The sequence below is a fragment of the Balaenoptera acutorostrata genome, chromosome 2, assembly GCF_949987535.1.
Source record: "Balaenoptera acutorostrata chromosome 2, mBalAcu1.1, whole genome shotgun sequence".
NCBI classification, from domain to species: domain Eukaryota; kingdom Metazoa; phylum Chordata; class Mammalia; order Artiodactyla; family Balaenopteridae; genus Balaenoptera; species Balaenoptera acutorostrata.
The window spans coordinates 174,222,236-174,237,168 of record NC_080065.1 but is presented as its reverse complement, the minus strand read 5'-3'; the positions used below and the strand labels follow the sequence as shown (position 1 = coordinate 174,237,168).

Genomic DNA, 14,933 nt, shown 5'->3' with positions numbered 1-14,933 from the left:
ACTGGGTTCCAACCCGGGGCCATGTCAGCCACCTGCTCTCAGACTTCGGGGAGGTCAGTTGACCTCTCTGTCCCTCAGTTTCCTCATCGGAAATGGGGAAGGCAGGTCTGTCCCTTAGAGGAATTCGAACAAAGGAAAGAGTCACAAGCCCGCAGCACTCCTGGCGTGGGGCTGGTATACACCACAGGTCATTCTTTGACGTTATATCGCCGTTCTTCCTAAAATACTTACTGCGCATTCCAACAGAGAGAAGAGCCATCCTGTTTAGATAGAAAATGCACTGTCTAGAAATGTCTGGCTATGTAGGCTGCTCAACCCTGGATGTTGGGTCTTAGTTGCGGCGCGCAGAATCTTTCGTTGTGGTGCACAGACTCTTCGCTTCATTGAGGTGCATGGGCTTCTCTCTAGTTCTGGCGCGCAGGCTTAGTTGCCCCACAGCATGTGGGATCTTAGTTCCCCGACCAGGGATTGAACCGGTGTCGCCTGCATTGGAAGACAGATTCTTAACCACTGGACCACCAGGGAAGTCCCCAACCCTGGATGTCTTTGATTTAAAAAAGCTTTTTCAGTCTCCCCAAAGAAGCACCTCAAAGACAGAGGCAGTTAGAAGACAGCCAGACATCCCCTGGCTCTTGGCATCCTTGTCGGGGTTGGGGGGGCCACCTGGAGGGGGCATACGATCTGAGGAAGTCGGGGTACGGCTGCTTCGTTCATTTTACCTAGAAACCGTGCTTGGGGGCGGGGTTGATTTAATGGGTCATCCCTTTATGGTTTTTTCCTTTCGTTAGGTAAACTTTGAGCATGGTTCTATCTTTTTTTCCAAGTGTACAGCTTATATTAGAAACATGTCTTTTATATTATAAAAGGGAAAAAAAGCATTTCAAAGAAAGTAGAGGCCTTTCTCGAATAGCGTTTTGCCAGAGCCGTGGATCGTCTGACGTGATGGGAAGACAGCACGAGCACGTGGCCACGCCTGCCCCAGTGCCAGATCATATCGCATCACTGCTGGCACCCAGGTCCCGCTTCATCCCTTCCATCCATCCGCAGCCCCACATGATCCACCGGGCACACCAGCCACCCTTGTGCTGGGAGGCAGTGCACGGCCCCGGGAACAGCTACACAATAGCTCCCCTGGCTTCGGGTGCCAGGCCAGCATTTCCTCCTCCTCTAAGGGACGTATAATAGCACCAACCGGATATTTTTAGATCAGCTTTGAAAAGTCGCAGTGTGTTGAGACCGCATACCAGACGCATGAGGTCACTAGGCCCCGCGCTGGTAATCGCAGAACCAGAGAGATGGTGGGCCCTCACATCCCGAAGACATTCCCGCTTATCCCCAGGACGCCAGGCCTGGTTGTTTCCTTAGAAATCGCCACAGAGGCTTGTCCCGAGTTCAGAAGGGACCACTATGGCTCTTCTGGATGCAAATGTGCATTTCTGGGCTGTCTCTGCGGAGGCCCTGAACACAGGCGCTGCAGGGACTTAGGACTTGCCCCTGGAGGGAGCCCACTCGGTGTCGGGCACCCCTCTGCCATCTGTTTGAAGTTAGGACAGGCAGGACTTGGCATGCTCGCTCGTGGGAGCTCGTTTTACCACAAAGCAGGTCTGTCCTCAGCTCAGACACCACCCTGCAGGGTCTGGAAGGAAAGGAGGAGACAGATCTGCTGTCTGCTTTTCTCAGAGCTGTGGCTTTACCCCATGGGCTTTACCCCCTTTAAAAGCTGAACTTAGAGGGAACAGGAGGTTAAACCTGGAAAGACAGTTTTCTTCATCAGGGAGCCCATCAACGCCTGCAGTGCACGTGGGGACCCTCATGACAGAAGGGAGCCCCAGACAACCCGACCCTGCAAAACCCCTTTTACCTCCATGTGTACACAGCAGTGCTTCTCAGCTCGGGCAACTGAGCTCTCTCTGGGGATGTTCTGGGTTGTCCCAGATGCTACCGGCATCTGGTGGGTGGAGACCAGGGATGCTGTTCAACACCCTTCAGTGCACAGAGCAACGGCCCCACCCTGAAGGTACCCCCTTTGCAGTCGGGGCCGGGTTGCCTCTCTGGGGCCGCCTCCTCGTCTGTCACTCCCCTGCTTGGCAACTTGACGGTTGGTCCAGGTTTTACAGCGAGGCCCGTTTCTGGGGTCTGGAGCCCCAGGGGCAGCCGGGCAGGAAGTCACTCATCCTGTGACCTGATCAGCCAAGAGCGTGACAGGCGCATGGGCTCAACCGGGGCCTCAGCCCTGATCGCAAGCTCTGCTGAACGGAACCATTTTCCGAGGAAGTACCCCAGGCCTTCCAGCAGATGCTTTTTTATGGGGCTTCTGCCTTCAGGCGGTCGCACCAGAAGCTCCGATCAATGAGGGACCTGCATCCATCCCCCCTGCAGAATGAGGGCTTCAAGAAAATCCCGGCTCCTCTCGGGGTCTCCCTGTTCCTGGCTCCCCTGAGAGCCTGGCCACTTCTCTGCACCCTGCCCTTGTCCCCCGCCCCCCACACACATATCCCATAGCAGACCTTGGCAGTGGCCCTCCCACCTCCTTCCAGCTGCGGCCTTCCTCCCTCCAACCTCCTCTGCCCGGCTCAGCCTCCTCAAACGGGAGCCGTGTGAGCCTGACACCTTTTTCGTTTCTGCCAAGCTTCCCTTTTCGCGTGTGCCTTCGGGGTGTCACGCTCCCCCATGCCATCTCTGCCTCTTCCCTTCCTCTGCCCAGCCTCACCACCCCCTGTTCTGCTGGCCTCTCACTCCCCCAAAACAGGGAACCCCACTCCTCAGATACCTTTCCTGCCCTGAGTCCCCCCCAAGGCTCCACCACACCCTCTCCCTGGCTGTTCTCCCTGTCTGGGTACCATGTGGAAAGGAGGTACCCCAGGAACCTGGGTGGGGGACAGAGGGTGTTCTCTGTTGTAATCTGGATGGTGGTCACATGGGAGACCCCATGGGAACTTCACCAAGCCACAGGCTCTGAGCACTATGCAGACTTTCCTCTACATACTGGGAATGAAGCCCTGATTCTTACCACAATGCGGTTGAACCCCGAAAACATCAGGCTGAGGGAAAGAAGCCGGACGCAAAAGGCCACCTAGTGTATGCCCTCACTTATGTGAAATGTCCAGAACAGGCAAATCCAGAGACAGAAAGCAGATTCGTGGTTACCAGGGGCTGGGGGAGGGAGGATGGGGAGTGAGTGCTCACGGGGACGGGTCTCCTTTTGGGGTGACGGAAATGTTCTGGAACTAGATAGAGGTGATGGGTGCACAACATTATGAAGGTACTAAATGTCACTGAAGTGTTCACTTTTAAAAACTCAGTTTTATGTTATGCCAGTTTTACCCCAATTAAAAAAAAAAAAAATTTGCAGTGAACCAGCTTGTCATCCCATGGAATTGCAGGACCCCTCCAGCCTGGGACCTGTCCCCACGTCTGCTCCCTCACATGGCAGGTGTCCAGCCTGGACCCCGTATCAACCCAGGGCCTAGCAGACTCCTTCTGGAAGTAAATATTCTGGATAATAAATATTTTCGGCTTTGCGGGCCAGATGGTCTCTGTCACAGCTACCCTGCCATCACGGCACAAAGGCAGTTGTGGACAGTCAGTAAATGAACGGTCCTGACCGTGTGCCCTTCACACTTCATTTACAGATGCTGACATGGGAATAGGATTTTTACATGGCAGGGAATATTACTCATCTTGGGGTTTTTCGGTTTTTTTGGGTTTTGGGGGGGTTTTTTTTGAAACCATTTACAAATGTAAAAAGCACTCTTGGCTGACAGGCAATACAAAAACATGCAGTGGACTGGATTTGGCCCACAGGCCGGAGTTTGCTGCGTGAACAATTATTACTGAAAAAGAATTCTGACGATTGGCATTTCTAACGTCCAGGACTTAAAACTTGAACCCCTCCCACACCCCCAAACACAGAGATAAAGAGTAAGCCCGTGGGATGCGCTGGGGCTACTTACCTTTCTGTTCTCCAGGTCTCACCTGGAGTCTCTGCGTGACTTCCAGGGAGCCCCCAGGCTCCAGGCTGAGGCCTGTAGAAACTTCATCCTCGCAACCTGAAAACCTGCTTTTGTTTTCCTCCCAGGCCTTCGGGAATGCTAAAACGGCTCACAACAACAATTCCAGCCGATTTGGGAAATTCATCCAGGTCAACTACCTGGAGAGCGGCATCGTGAGAGGGTGAGTCTGTAGCCACCCACGCTGTGCACTCAGCCCTCGGTCTGAGGTCCTGAGCTTACCTGCGGCGCGGTGCCAGGACTGAGCCAGCAGAGAGCTGGGTGCTGAAAGCGTGGGCTGGCAGGCATTTGTGAATCGTACAGGGAAGCAAGTGTGATTTTCAGTCGTTGATGTGAAAGTCTGAGCGGTGGGTCCAGGTGGGAGTGTGGGTGGGGGAGGGGCGGCACCTTCGTAACCAACCCTACCTTCCCCAGGGCAGCCCCGTGGGCCCAGGCACCCACAGAGTAAGTACAATGAGCTAGAGGTCCTAGCACGATAGTTTGCCAAGAACAGACAAGGGCACGCCACAGGTGCCCTCGTGTTGATGTTTCTAATTCAGTGGGTCTAAGGATGCCACAGGGAGAGTTGATGTGGACTCTGGCATTTGCCAAACATGCCCCTTTAGCTAGAAGGAGACGTGACGCTGGGTAGCAAGGTGAGGCAGTTGTCCAGGGAAGTACGCAAAGGAGGTGGGTGGGCGGGAGGGAGGGTATGTAGATTGATGGATGGATTCATGGGTGGGTGGGTGGATGGATGGATGGGTGAAAAAATGGATAGATTGATGGATGGATGGGTGGGTAGATTCATGAGAGGATGGTGGGTAGATTGATGGATTTGGATGGACAGACGGATGAGTAGGTGGGTGAGTCCATAGGTGGTAACTGGACTGTGAAGTTGACTGCCTGGTGGAAGTTAAAACAGGTCTACATTTTGTGCCAGAAATGTGAGTTCCTTAGGTGAGGGCACAGTTAAATTCAACTAAATGTGTAACGTTGAAATTGTGTTCAAAAAAAAAAGAAAGAAAGAAAGAAATTGTGTTCATTTGCACTCTGTGCAATGGTTATACTAATGAAAATATCTGGCAGCTTTATGCAATGAGTTAATGTTACAAGGAATTATCTATTTTGTCATAACGTCATTTCAGAATTTAATACTATAGGATTTTTTTTTTCTTTAAAAAAATTATATTCTGGGTAATTTCAAGTAGTTAAAAAAATGTAATTGTGGGCTTCCCTGGTGGCGCAGTGGTTGAGAATCTGCCTGCCAATTCAGGGGACACGGGTTCGAGCCCTGGTCTGGGAAGATCCCACATGCCACGGAGTAACTGGGCCCGTGAGCCACAATTACTGAGCCTGTGCGTCTGGAGCCTGTGCTCTGCAACAAGAGAGGCCGCAATAGTGAGGGGCCCGCGCACCGCAATGAAGAGTGACCCCCGCTTGCCACAACCAGAGAAAGCCCTCGCACAGAAACGAAGACCCAACACAGCCATAAATAAATAAATAAATAAAAATTTAAAAAAACAAACAAACAAAACTAAAGGTATACAATTTGAAATCTTTGTCCCATACATCATTCTCAACAGTTTAAAAAAAAAAATGTAATTGTGATTTAATACTGCATACGGTTTTGGATATTTTTCTAACAGGCAAAGGTCTTAGGAGCCAATAAAACTATTTCACAGTGGGAAAAAAAAAAGGCTTTTCGGCACAGTCCATTGCCTGGTGACTCGAAGGAACCCACCCCCTCCACATTCTGACGTGAGGGTCTGCGGTGGCAGTGGGATTTGCGAAGGCTCCAGGTGATGTTCTGAGCAGCAGGATAAGAAGCCTTAAATGTTAGACGTGGGGAGACCCGAGCAACAGGCCCCTGGAGGCCGTGAGAAGGCACCGGTGTTTCAGGACAGGAGAGGTCCTCCAGGACTTCAAAGTATCCAGGTTCTTCTGTCCATCTAAACCTAACTGACGATCATTTCAGTTGATGATGCCTGTTCAAGACGAGGACAGAAATGTTATTTTCCCAAATCCTTTAGCCTCTGGATTCTTTCCTTTTTGGGCAGTAGCGCAGGAGAGAGACCCTCAATAAACGCAGCATCTGCTCTGGCCCCTTAGCCCTCAGGGACACTTGGAAGTGGGCCTCAGCCCCCCATGGGCTGTCCAGTGGTCCCTTCCCGACTACTGCTGGGCCCAGCTTGGCATCTGCATGGGCGGAGCCACCTCTTCCCACCTGCCCCACAGGTCTCAGCCCTTTCTCCACAAAGACCCTTACTCGTTTTATTTTATTTTATCCTATTCTAGTCTACTCTAATCTACTCTGTGCTGCGCTGCGTGGCTTGCAGGATCTTAGTTCTCCGACCAGGGATTGAACCCGGGCCCCGGCAGTGAAAGTGCTGAGTCCTGACCACTGGACCGCCAGGGAGTTCCCCCTCACTCCTTATTTTAAATCTGCTTTTCTCCCATGGGTCCATATTTTGCACAGTTGTATCTGCCACATTGCAGACCCTCTGACCAGCAGGAAAAGCCCGGCGTATCTTACTGGGTAGAGGACACAGAAACAAACTGTTTCTTTAGTTCCAGTGGCTCCTTGGGAGCAGAGACACCAAAAGGCTGCCACATGTTTTCCTGGGTCCCAGGCTGGCTCTGCAGGCCAGAAGCCAGAGCCTTTGCTGCCAGTGGGCACCGCTCCCCACCTTCTCCGCCCAGATCGCTCCTTCCTGCATTCTCCATTTCATGTCCTGTGGCTGCTGAAACAAAGTACCACAGACCGATTGGCTCAAAACAATAGTTTATTCTCTCACAGTTCTGGAGGTCAGAAGTCCAAGAACAAGGTGTGGGCAGGGCCACGCTCCCTCCAGAGGCTCTAGGGGTGGATCCCTCCTGGCGTCTTGCAGCTTCTGGGGGCTCCAGGCATCCTTGGCTTGTGGCCGCATCACCCCAATCTCTGCCTCTGTCTTCACGTGGTCTTCTCCCCTGAGTCTCTCTGTGATCTCCTCTTCTGTCTTTTGGGACACTTGTCCTTGGATTTAGGGCCCATCTGGACCATGGAGGAAGATCTGATCTCCAGATCCGTCACTGAATTACACCCGCAAAGACCTTTTTTCACAGTCACAGTCACATGTTCCAGCTAGACATGTCTTCTGGGGGCCACCATTCGATCCAGCACACCAGCAGGGCTGGCCCTCAGCTAAGTGGCCAGCGGGTCCCACCTCAGCTCCTGTCAGGCTCCGGGCCACTGTGGCCCTGGGTGGCTGGATCTCATAGACCAGCTTCAGAGTCCTGTCTATGGCGTCAGATTCAGGAAAGGAAGTCCTGCCTCGGCCCTCGACTGTGGCCTGCCCACACTCGGAGGAGGGAGGTACACTTCCTATCCAGGGAGCAGCTGCCGGCAGCTCACGAGGAGCAGGCCCAGACCCGGTTCTGCTTTTGGGCAGGTGACACTTCTCGATGCCACTTCCCGCTGAGGCCAAGGGTCAGGGGCAGTCCAAGTCTTCCCGCGGTTCCCCAATTTTGCAAGGCCTTGTCTTCCTGTGGGCTCAAGGGCTCAGTGCCAGCGGGATCCCTGGCTCCCTCAAGACCCCCATAGGGGCCTAGGCTCCCAGAATGATCAGCAAAGGGGAGGGGCTGTAGCCAGTTAAATGACAGCTCGGGGGCTTCCCTGGTGGTGCGGTGGTTGAGAATCTGCCTGCCAGTGCAGGGCACATGGGTTCGGGCCCTGGTCTGGGAGGATCCCACGTACCGTGGAGCAACTAGGCCCGTGAGCCACATTGCTGAGTCTGCGCGTCTGGAGCCTGTGCTCCGCAACGGGAGAGGCCGCGATAGTGAGAGGCCCGCGCACCACGATGAAGAGTGGCCCCCGCTCGCCGCAACTAGAGAAAGCCCTCGCACAGAAACGAAGACCCAACACAGCCAAAAATAAATTAATTAATAAATAAAAATTTAAGGAGAAAAAAAAAATGACAGCTCGGTGCCCCTGAGGGGTCGCTGTCCTCCCGCATATGCCGACACAGTACAGGGAATCGGCTACAGACTGAGGTGAAAACGTGAGTCTAGGAACAGACGCAGCCTTCTCCCCCAGGAAAACAAACTGCTGAGGACTACAAGTTACTGGCCAGTGGAAGGAATGGAAGAAAATACAGGTTTGAAAGAAGAGACAGCACAGGCTGAGCCCTTGGAAACCCACCCGTGCAGGTTGTGTGTGCGCATGTGTCTGTGCAAGGCTGCAGACAGAAGACTGCCGTCCTATGAGAGAGGCTGGCAGCATCCGGCAGGCCATGGACCAGGGGCCCAACCCTGCCACCCCTCGGGCACCAGCTTCCTCTTCTGTGTAACAAGATGGGTTCAGATGAGGGTGACCTGCAGACCTGTGCAGCTCACACACGTGGTGATAGTGGATCCCATGAGAGGCAGGGCCACCGCCAGGCTCAGGTCCCTGCCAGGCCACCTCCCTCCTGTGGGGTCCCAAGCAACGTGTGGCCTCTCCCAATTTTTAGCACCTCATCCAATCCATCGGTGGGAGCCACAGTGCCCATCCCCGGGGGCATTTAAATCCAGGTCATTGAATCCCTGCAAAACAGTGCCTAGAACCTCGTAGTAGATCTCCAAGGAGTGTTTGATGTCTCCGTTAGCATTGAGAACGTGGCCGCAGACATGCCTTGTTCCTGCCCCAGAGCCCACATAGCCTCGTGGACCCAGGTCCTTCAATGTCCATCAACTGATAAACAGATAAGCAAAATGTGGTGTGTCTGTACGTGCAGCCTATTATTCAGCCATAAAAAAGTATGAAGTTCTGATACACGCCACAATGTGGCTGAATCTCAGAATCATCGGGTTGAGTGAAAGTAAGCAGACACAATATTCGGTTGACCCTTGAACAATGCAGGGGTTAGTCGAAAATCCAAGGATTACTTAGAGTTGGTCCTCTGTATCTGAGGTTCCTCCAAATCCACGGTTCCTGCGTATCTGGTTCCACATCCATGGATTGAACCAACCTCAGATCACGTAGGACTGTAGCATTTACTATTGAAAAAATCCATGTATAAGCGGACCCACGGTTCAAACCTGTGCTATTCAAGGGTCAGCTGTACTGTACATACTAAATGAGTCGATTTTTAAATTTATTTATTTATTTATTTATTTATTTTGGCTGTGCTGGTTCTTTGTTGCGCACACGAGCTTCTCTAGTTGCGGCATGCGGGCTGTAGAGCGCACGGGCTCAGTAGTTGTGGTGCAGGAGCTTAGTTGCGGTATGTGGGATCTTAGTGCCCTGACCAGGGATGGAACCTGGGCCCCCTGCATTAGGAGCACGGAGTCCTAACCACTGGACCACCAGGGAAATCCCCTATTTTTTTTTTTTAATTCTAGAACATCCAAACTAATCTTTAGGGGTTGGTCAGTGGCTGCTTGGGGGTGGGTGGCAGGGAGAAGTGACAAAGGGCCCACAGAGACTTCTCAGGGTGATGGATGTGTTCAGTATCTTGGTCATGGCGGTGGACTCACAGGGATTTGCATGTGTCACAACTCATCCAGTCACACACTCTAAGCCTATTGTGCATCAATTATGCCTAATAAGGCTATTTTTGAAAATTACGTGAAAGGACCCAGTCAAAACTCATCCCGTTGCGCGCTTTGAGTATGTACAGTTTATCGTGTATCAATCATCAATAAAGTTGTTTCGAAAAGAATAGAAAAGTGAATCCATTATCTTGTATTTCGATTTTCAATTAGAGAAACATTTCATGGCTGGGGAGATGGTGGGAGCAGGGTTCAACCTTCCAGTGTTATTCGTGGGCACATGGGTCCAATCGTTTCAATTCCTGCCACCTGTGGGGCGTCCTGCGTGATGCCAGGTTGGGCTTCCATACAGCTGTCATCCCAAATCTGGTCTGGAGGGCAGAAGTGGCCAGCCCAGGTTCCTTATTTTTATAGATGGTAGTCGTAGGGCGAGGCACATTTATGATGATTGTATTTACCTTTAGAGTAAGATTTTCAACATTTAGGTTGCTTGTTTACCACACTCAAGGTGATTACCTTTAGGTCCCTGTGTTTACCGTGGGTCCAGGGACGTTAATCTGCAGCTGGCTTTTCCATGGTAACAAATCACTCTTGTTCTTCAAGGAAACAGTATTAACGTGTAACACTTGTCCTTCTTTTTCCTCTTGATGACAGAGCTGTTGTCGAAAAGTACCTGCTTGAAAAGTCTCGCCTGGTCTCTCAAGAGAAGGATGAGAGGTAGGGGGATATTTCCTTGGTGATCCATCACATCTGCCTTCTTCCCTATGAAGGAGAGAAGCAGATGTCCTGAGATGGGGGAAATCTACAGGAGACCATGGCGGATCTCCTGGGAGTGTGAGCTTTGCCACCTTCTTGTGCCTCCGCGGGGCTTTTACTGGAGTAGGTGCTCAGATGTCTGCCAGAATGTGGTTAGATTAGGAGCACCTCTGACCCACCAGTGAGCAAGACATATGCCCACCGTCTGAGGAATCCACTCGCTGGAGAAGCTCCTGGTTTGATTTTTGGGTTTGTTTTTGTTTTTTTTTTTTCTTAAGACATTATAAGAATCGACTTATTGTCTCAAATTTGTACATAGTCGAGCTGCTGTTTCCTCCCTGGCCTGGTCTCCAAAGCAATATTAGTAGTGGTTTGAAGAGTAGCTGTCACTCGGCCTCCAAAAACAACTTTTTTCTCCTAATTTTGACCTACAGGAACTACCATGTGTTTTATTATTTGTTACTTGGCGTCAGCGAGGAAGAGCGTCAGGAATTTCAGCTCAAGCAGCCTGAAGATTATTTCTACCTCAACCAGGTAAACAGCCCCGAGACCCAACCACAAATGCAGCCTCTGTTCCCCACGGGCTCTTTACGCGCTGCTGGGGGGTCAGAGGCCGTCCGCCTTGGCCCTCTCTAGCCCCCAAGCCGACTCCAAGGAGGCCCAGAGGGGGGCGGCATAAAGGACCCCATTCATTCCCCACGTCCTGGGCCATACCCCATCAGTTCCAGCCAAAATCATCCTCGTGCACCACCCTCACCAGCCCAGAAGTACCCAGAGCACTGCCGACTTTGTTTTTCAGCATAACTTGAAGATTGAAGATGGGGAGGACCTCAAGCACGACTTTGAAAGACTCAAGCAGGCCATGGAGATGGTGGGCTTCCTCCCTGCCACCAAGAAGCAGTAAGTGGGCGGGCCCAGCTGCTCTGCCATCTCCCACACAGGCACCCCTGGGGCTTACCAGTCCCTCTGAGATGTGACCCACCCCCTCTTAGGAGCCTCACTAAGGAGAGTAGCGCAGTGACAGGGGATGCTCGTCATTAGCCATTGGGAGACGCCAATTAAAACCACAGGGCTTTTCAAAGGTCATTCATCATTTTAAAATCTTTTTTTTTTTTTTGGCTGCATCACTTGGCTTGTGGGATCTTAGTTCCCCGACCAGGGATTGAATCCGGGCCCTCGGCAGTGAAAGCACAGACTCCTAACCACTGGACCGCCAGGGAATTCCTCCATCATTTAAAAATCTTAAGCCCCACATTAACAGACTAATTAACAGATTCTGTTAATTAGCAGAAAGCTACACTATCTCAGTAGATGAAGAAAGAAATCTAATAAAATAAAATTTACTCAGGTATATTTACCCAAAAAACAAAAAACCACAGGGCTTTTGCCCAACAGTGTGGGTATACTTCACGGTACAGAGCCATACACTTAAAAACGGTCAAGAAAGCAAATTTTATATGATATGTATTTGAGCACAATTAAAAATTGTTTTAATTCTTCAAAACCACACAGGGTGTTCTCCACACCTGCCCGGGCGACCAGGATACCCAGAGGGAACATCTCTGCCGAGCATGGTGCTAGGGGGGCACGAATGGGGCCAACTGCTGTGGACAACCATTTGGCAGTTTCTACTACGGATGCATGTACACAACCAAATGCATACATTTGCTCACCCAGAGACGCGCACATGAAGGCACACAGCAGCCTTGTTTATAACGGCCCCCAAACCTGGAAACCCTCCCAAATGCCCACCAACCAGAGATTAAATAAAACACATTGTGATATATCCCTGCGAGGGTCAGCAAACTTTCTGGAGAGAGGCAGATAGTAAATATTCTCAGCTTCGTGGGCCACATGGTCTCTGTGGCATGTTCTTCTTTGCGTTCTGTTTTCTTTCTTAACGACCCTTTAAAAATTGAAGAACCGTTCCGCCCCACCACCCCACCCAGCGGGATCTTAGTTCCCTGACCAGGGATTGAACTCGCGCCCTCGGCAGTGAAAGTGCAGACCACCAGGAATTCCCTTAAGAACCGTTCTTAGCTAAGGGGCTGTACAAAAATGGGACCCCAGTTTGCCGACTACCTGGACAACCCCACACACAGCAGTGGTTCTCACTGGGGCCCCAATTCCGCCCCCAGGGGACACTTGGGCTTGCCTGGAGACATTTTAGAGTGTCACACTGCAGGGGTGGGAGGGGGGCCGGGTAGGTAGAAGCCAGGTGCCAGCAGTGCGGAGGCTGAGAAGTGCTGGTCGGCAGCATTAAGAAGGGACAGTGCTACACACGGTAACACGCCTGGCTCCCATCTCACACCTTTTCAGTAAGAGGCCAGATGCAAGTACACATGATTTCACCGAAGTCAGGTTCACAGACGGTGTCAGATGTCAGGACAGTGGTTCCTCTGTGTGGGCTTGGTGGGGCCGGGGGGATGGTTCCAGGGCCCAAAATGTGTTATTCCTTGTTCTGAGTGCCAGTTACAGGTATCTGTACATTTTGTGACACTTCATCAAAATTCTATACTTGGGGAATTGTGTGCTTTTTTTTTTTTTTTTTGGATATTTTTTTTTGTATGCATGTTATGCCTCCATAAAAAGAAAAATTTTAAGCTCCCCCCAACACCACTATCACCAAAAAAAAAAATAGAGATATGTGCCTCCCAAGTCCTATTCCACAAAGAGCCCCCAGTGGAGAATTGGACATCTTTCGGATTTCGTGTGTTCTGACTGGAATTGCTGGTTTTACGAATTCAGCCTTGTTCACTGGAAACTTGGGCCCAGTTCACTGGAAACTATTGCTGTCTCATGATTGGGGAAGGTACCCCGACCTAGGTTCCTTTTCTCTTCCAGGATCTTTTCCATCCTCTCGGCCATCCTGTACCTGGGCAACGTCACTTACAAGAAGAAAGCCACGGGCCGAGACGAAGGCTTGGAGGTGGGGCCCCCTGCGGTGCTGGACACACTGTCACAGCTCCTGAAGGTACTGCCCCCTGTCCTCAGCCACAGCGGCCACCGAGGCCCAGAACTTCCTTCACGGACTGCGCTTCTGTAAACTGGGGCCTGTCTGCCTGCTTCCTCCCCCCACCATCACTGCTGTGTCCCTTCCTCATTTCTTTTTTTTTTTTTTTTTTTAATTAAGGTATAATTAACATACGACATTATTTTAGTTTCAGGTATACAACATAATGATTCGGTATCTGTATATGTTGCAAAATGGTCACCGCAGTAAGTCTAGTTACATTTGTCACCCTAGGTGGCAACAGGGTTTTCTTTTCTCTTGTGATGAGAACTTCTAAGGTCTACTCTCTTAGCAACTTTCAATTATGCAATACGGTAATGTTAGCCACAGTCGCCATGCTGTACACTACATCCCCATGACTTATTTTATAACCAGAAGTTTGTGCCTTTTGACCACCTTCACACATTTTGCCCATCCTCCATCTCTGGCAGCCACCATTCTCTTCTCTGTATCTAGGAGCTTGGGGGGGAGTTGGGGGCTGCTTTTCGTTTTTTAAAATTCCATATATAAGTGAGAGATTTTTTTCCATTATAGTTTATTAAAAGACATTGAGTATAGTTCCCTTTGCTATATGCTGTACAGTTGGTTGTGTATTTTATATATAGTAGTGTGTATACTTTATTTTTTTATATAAATTTATTTTTTCATTATTATTATTATTTTTTTATTTTGGCTGCGTTGGGTCTTCGTTGCTGCACACGGGCTTTTCTCTGGTTGCGGAGAGCGGGGGCTACTCTTCGTTGCGGTGCACGGGCTTCTCATTGCGGTGGCTTCTCTTGTTGCGGAGCACGGGCTCTAGGCGCGTGGGCTTTAGTTGTGGCTCGTGGGCTCTAGAGCGCAGGCTCAGTAGTTGTAGTGCACGGGCTTAGTTGTTCTGCAGCATGTAGGCTTTTCCCAGACCAGGGCTCGAACCTGTGTCCCCTGCATTGGCAGGCGAATTCTGAACCACTGCACCACCAGGGAAGCCCCATAGTGTGTATACTTTAATCCCAAACACCTAATTTATCCCTCGCCCCACCCTTTCCCCTTTGGTAACCATAAGTTTGTTTTCTATGTCTGTGATTCTGTTTCTCTCTTGTAAATAAGTTTGTATCATTTTTTAAATTATTTTAAAAGTTTTTTTATTTTTGGTTGCATCGGTTTTTAGTTGCGGCACGTGGGATCTTCATTGCGGCATGCGGGTTCTTCCTTGTGGCGCATGGGCTTCTCTCTAGTTGTGGCGTGTGGGTTTTCTCTCTCTAGTTGTGGCTCACGGGCTTAGTTGCCCCATGGCATGTGGGATCTTAGTTCCCTGACCAGGGATCGAACCCGCATCTCCTGCATTGGAAGGCGGATTCTTTACCACTGGACCACCAGGGAAGTCCCTGTATCCTTTTTTTTTAGATTCCACATATAAGCGATATCATATGATATTTATCTTTCTCTGTCTGACTTACTTCACTTAGAATGATAGTCTCTAAGTCCATCCATGTTGCTGCAAATGGCATTATTTCATTCTTTTTTATGGCTGAGTAATATTCAGTTGTATATATGTGCCACATCTTTATCCATTCATCTGTTGACAGACACTTGGATTGCTTCCGTGTCTCAGCTATTGTAAATAGTGCTGCTGCGAACATTGGGGTACAGGTATCTTTTTGACCCTTCCTCATTTCAGAAGGACTCCC

The 14,933-nt window shown here is 50.5% G+C and overlaps 1 protein-coding gene across 9 annotated transcripts in view; it reads left to right on the top strand.

The window, feature by feature from the left end:
• MYO9B (myosin IXB) overlaps positions 1-14,933 on the top strand; it is a 90,381-nt gene that overhangs the window by 38,857 nt on the left and 36,591 nt on the right. For all 9 annotated transcript variants that reach the window (XM_057540115.1, XM_057540111.1, XM_057540108.1 and 6 more), the window contains exons 3-7: positions 4,079-4,173; positions 10,152-10,214; positions 10,688-10,787; positions 11,053-11,153; positions 13,098-13,227. In XM_057540115.1, the coding sequence (XP_057396098.1) occupies positions 4,079-4,173; positions 10,152-10,214; positions 10,688-10,787; positions 11,053-11,153; positions 13,098-13,227 (489 nt within the window). The remainder of the gene's footprint in view (positions 1-4,078; positions 4,174-10,151; positions 10,215-10,687; positions 10,788-11,052; positions 11,154-13,097; positions 13,228-14,933) is intronic.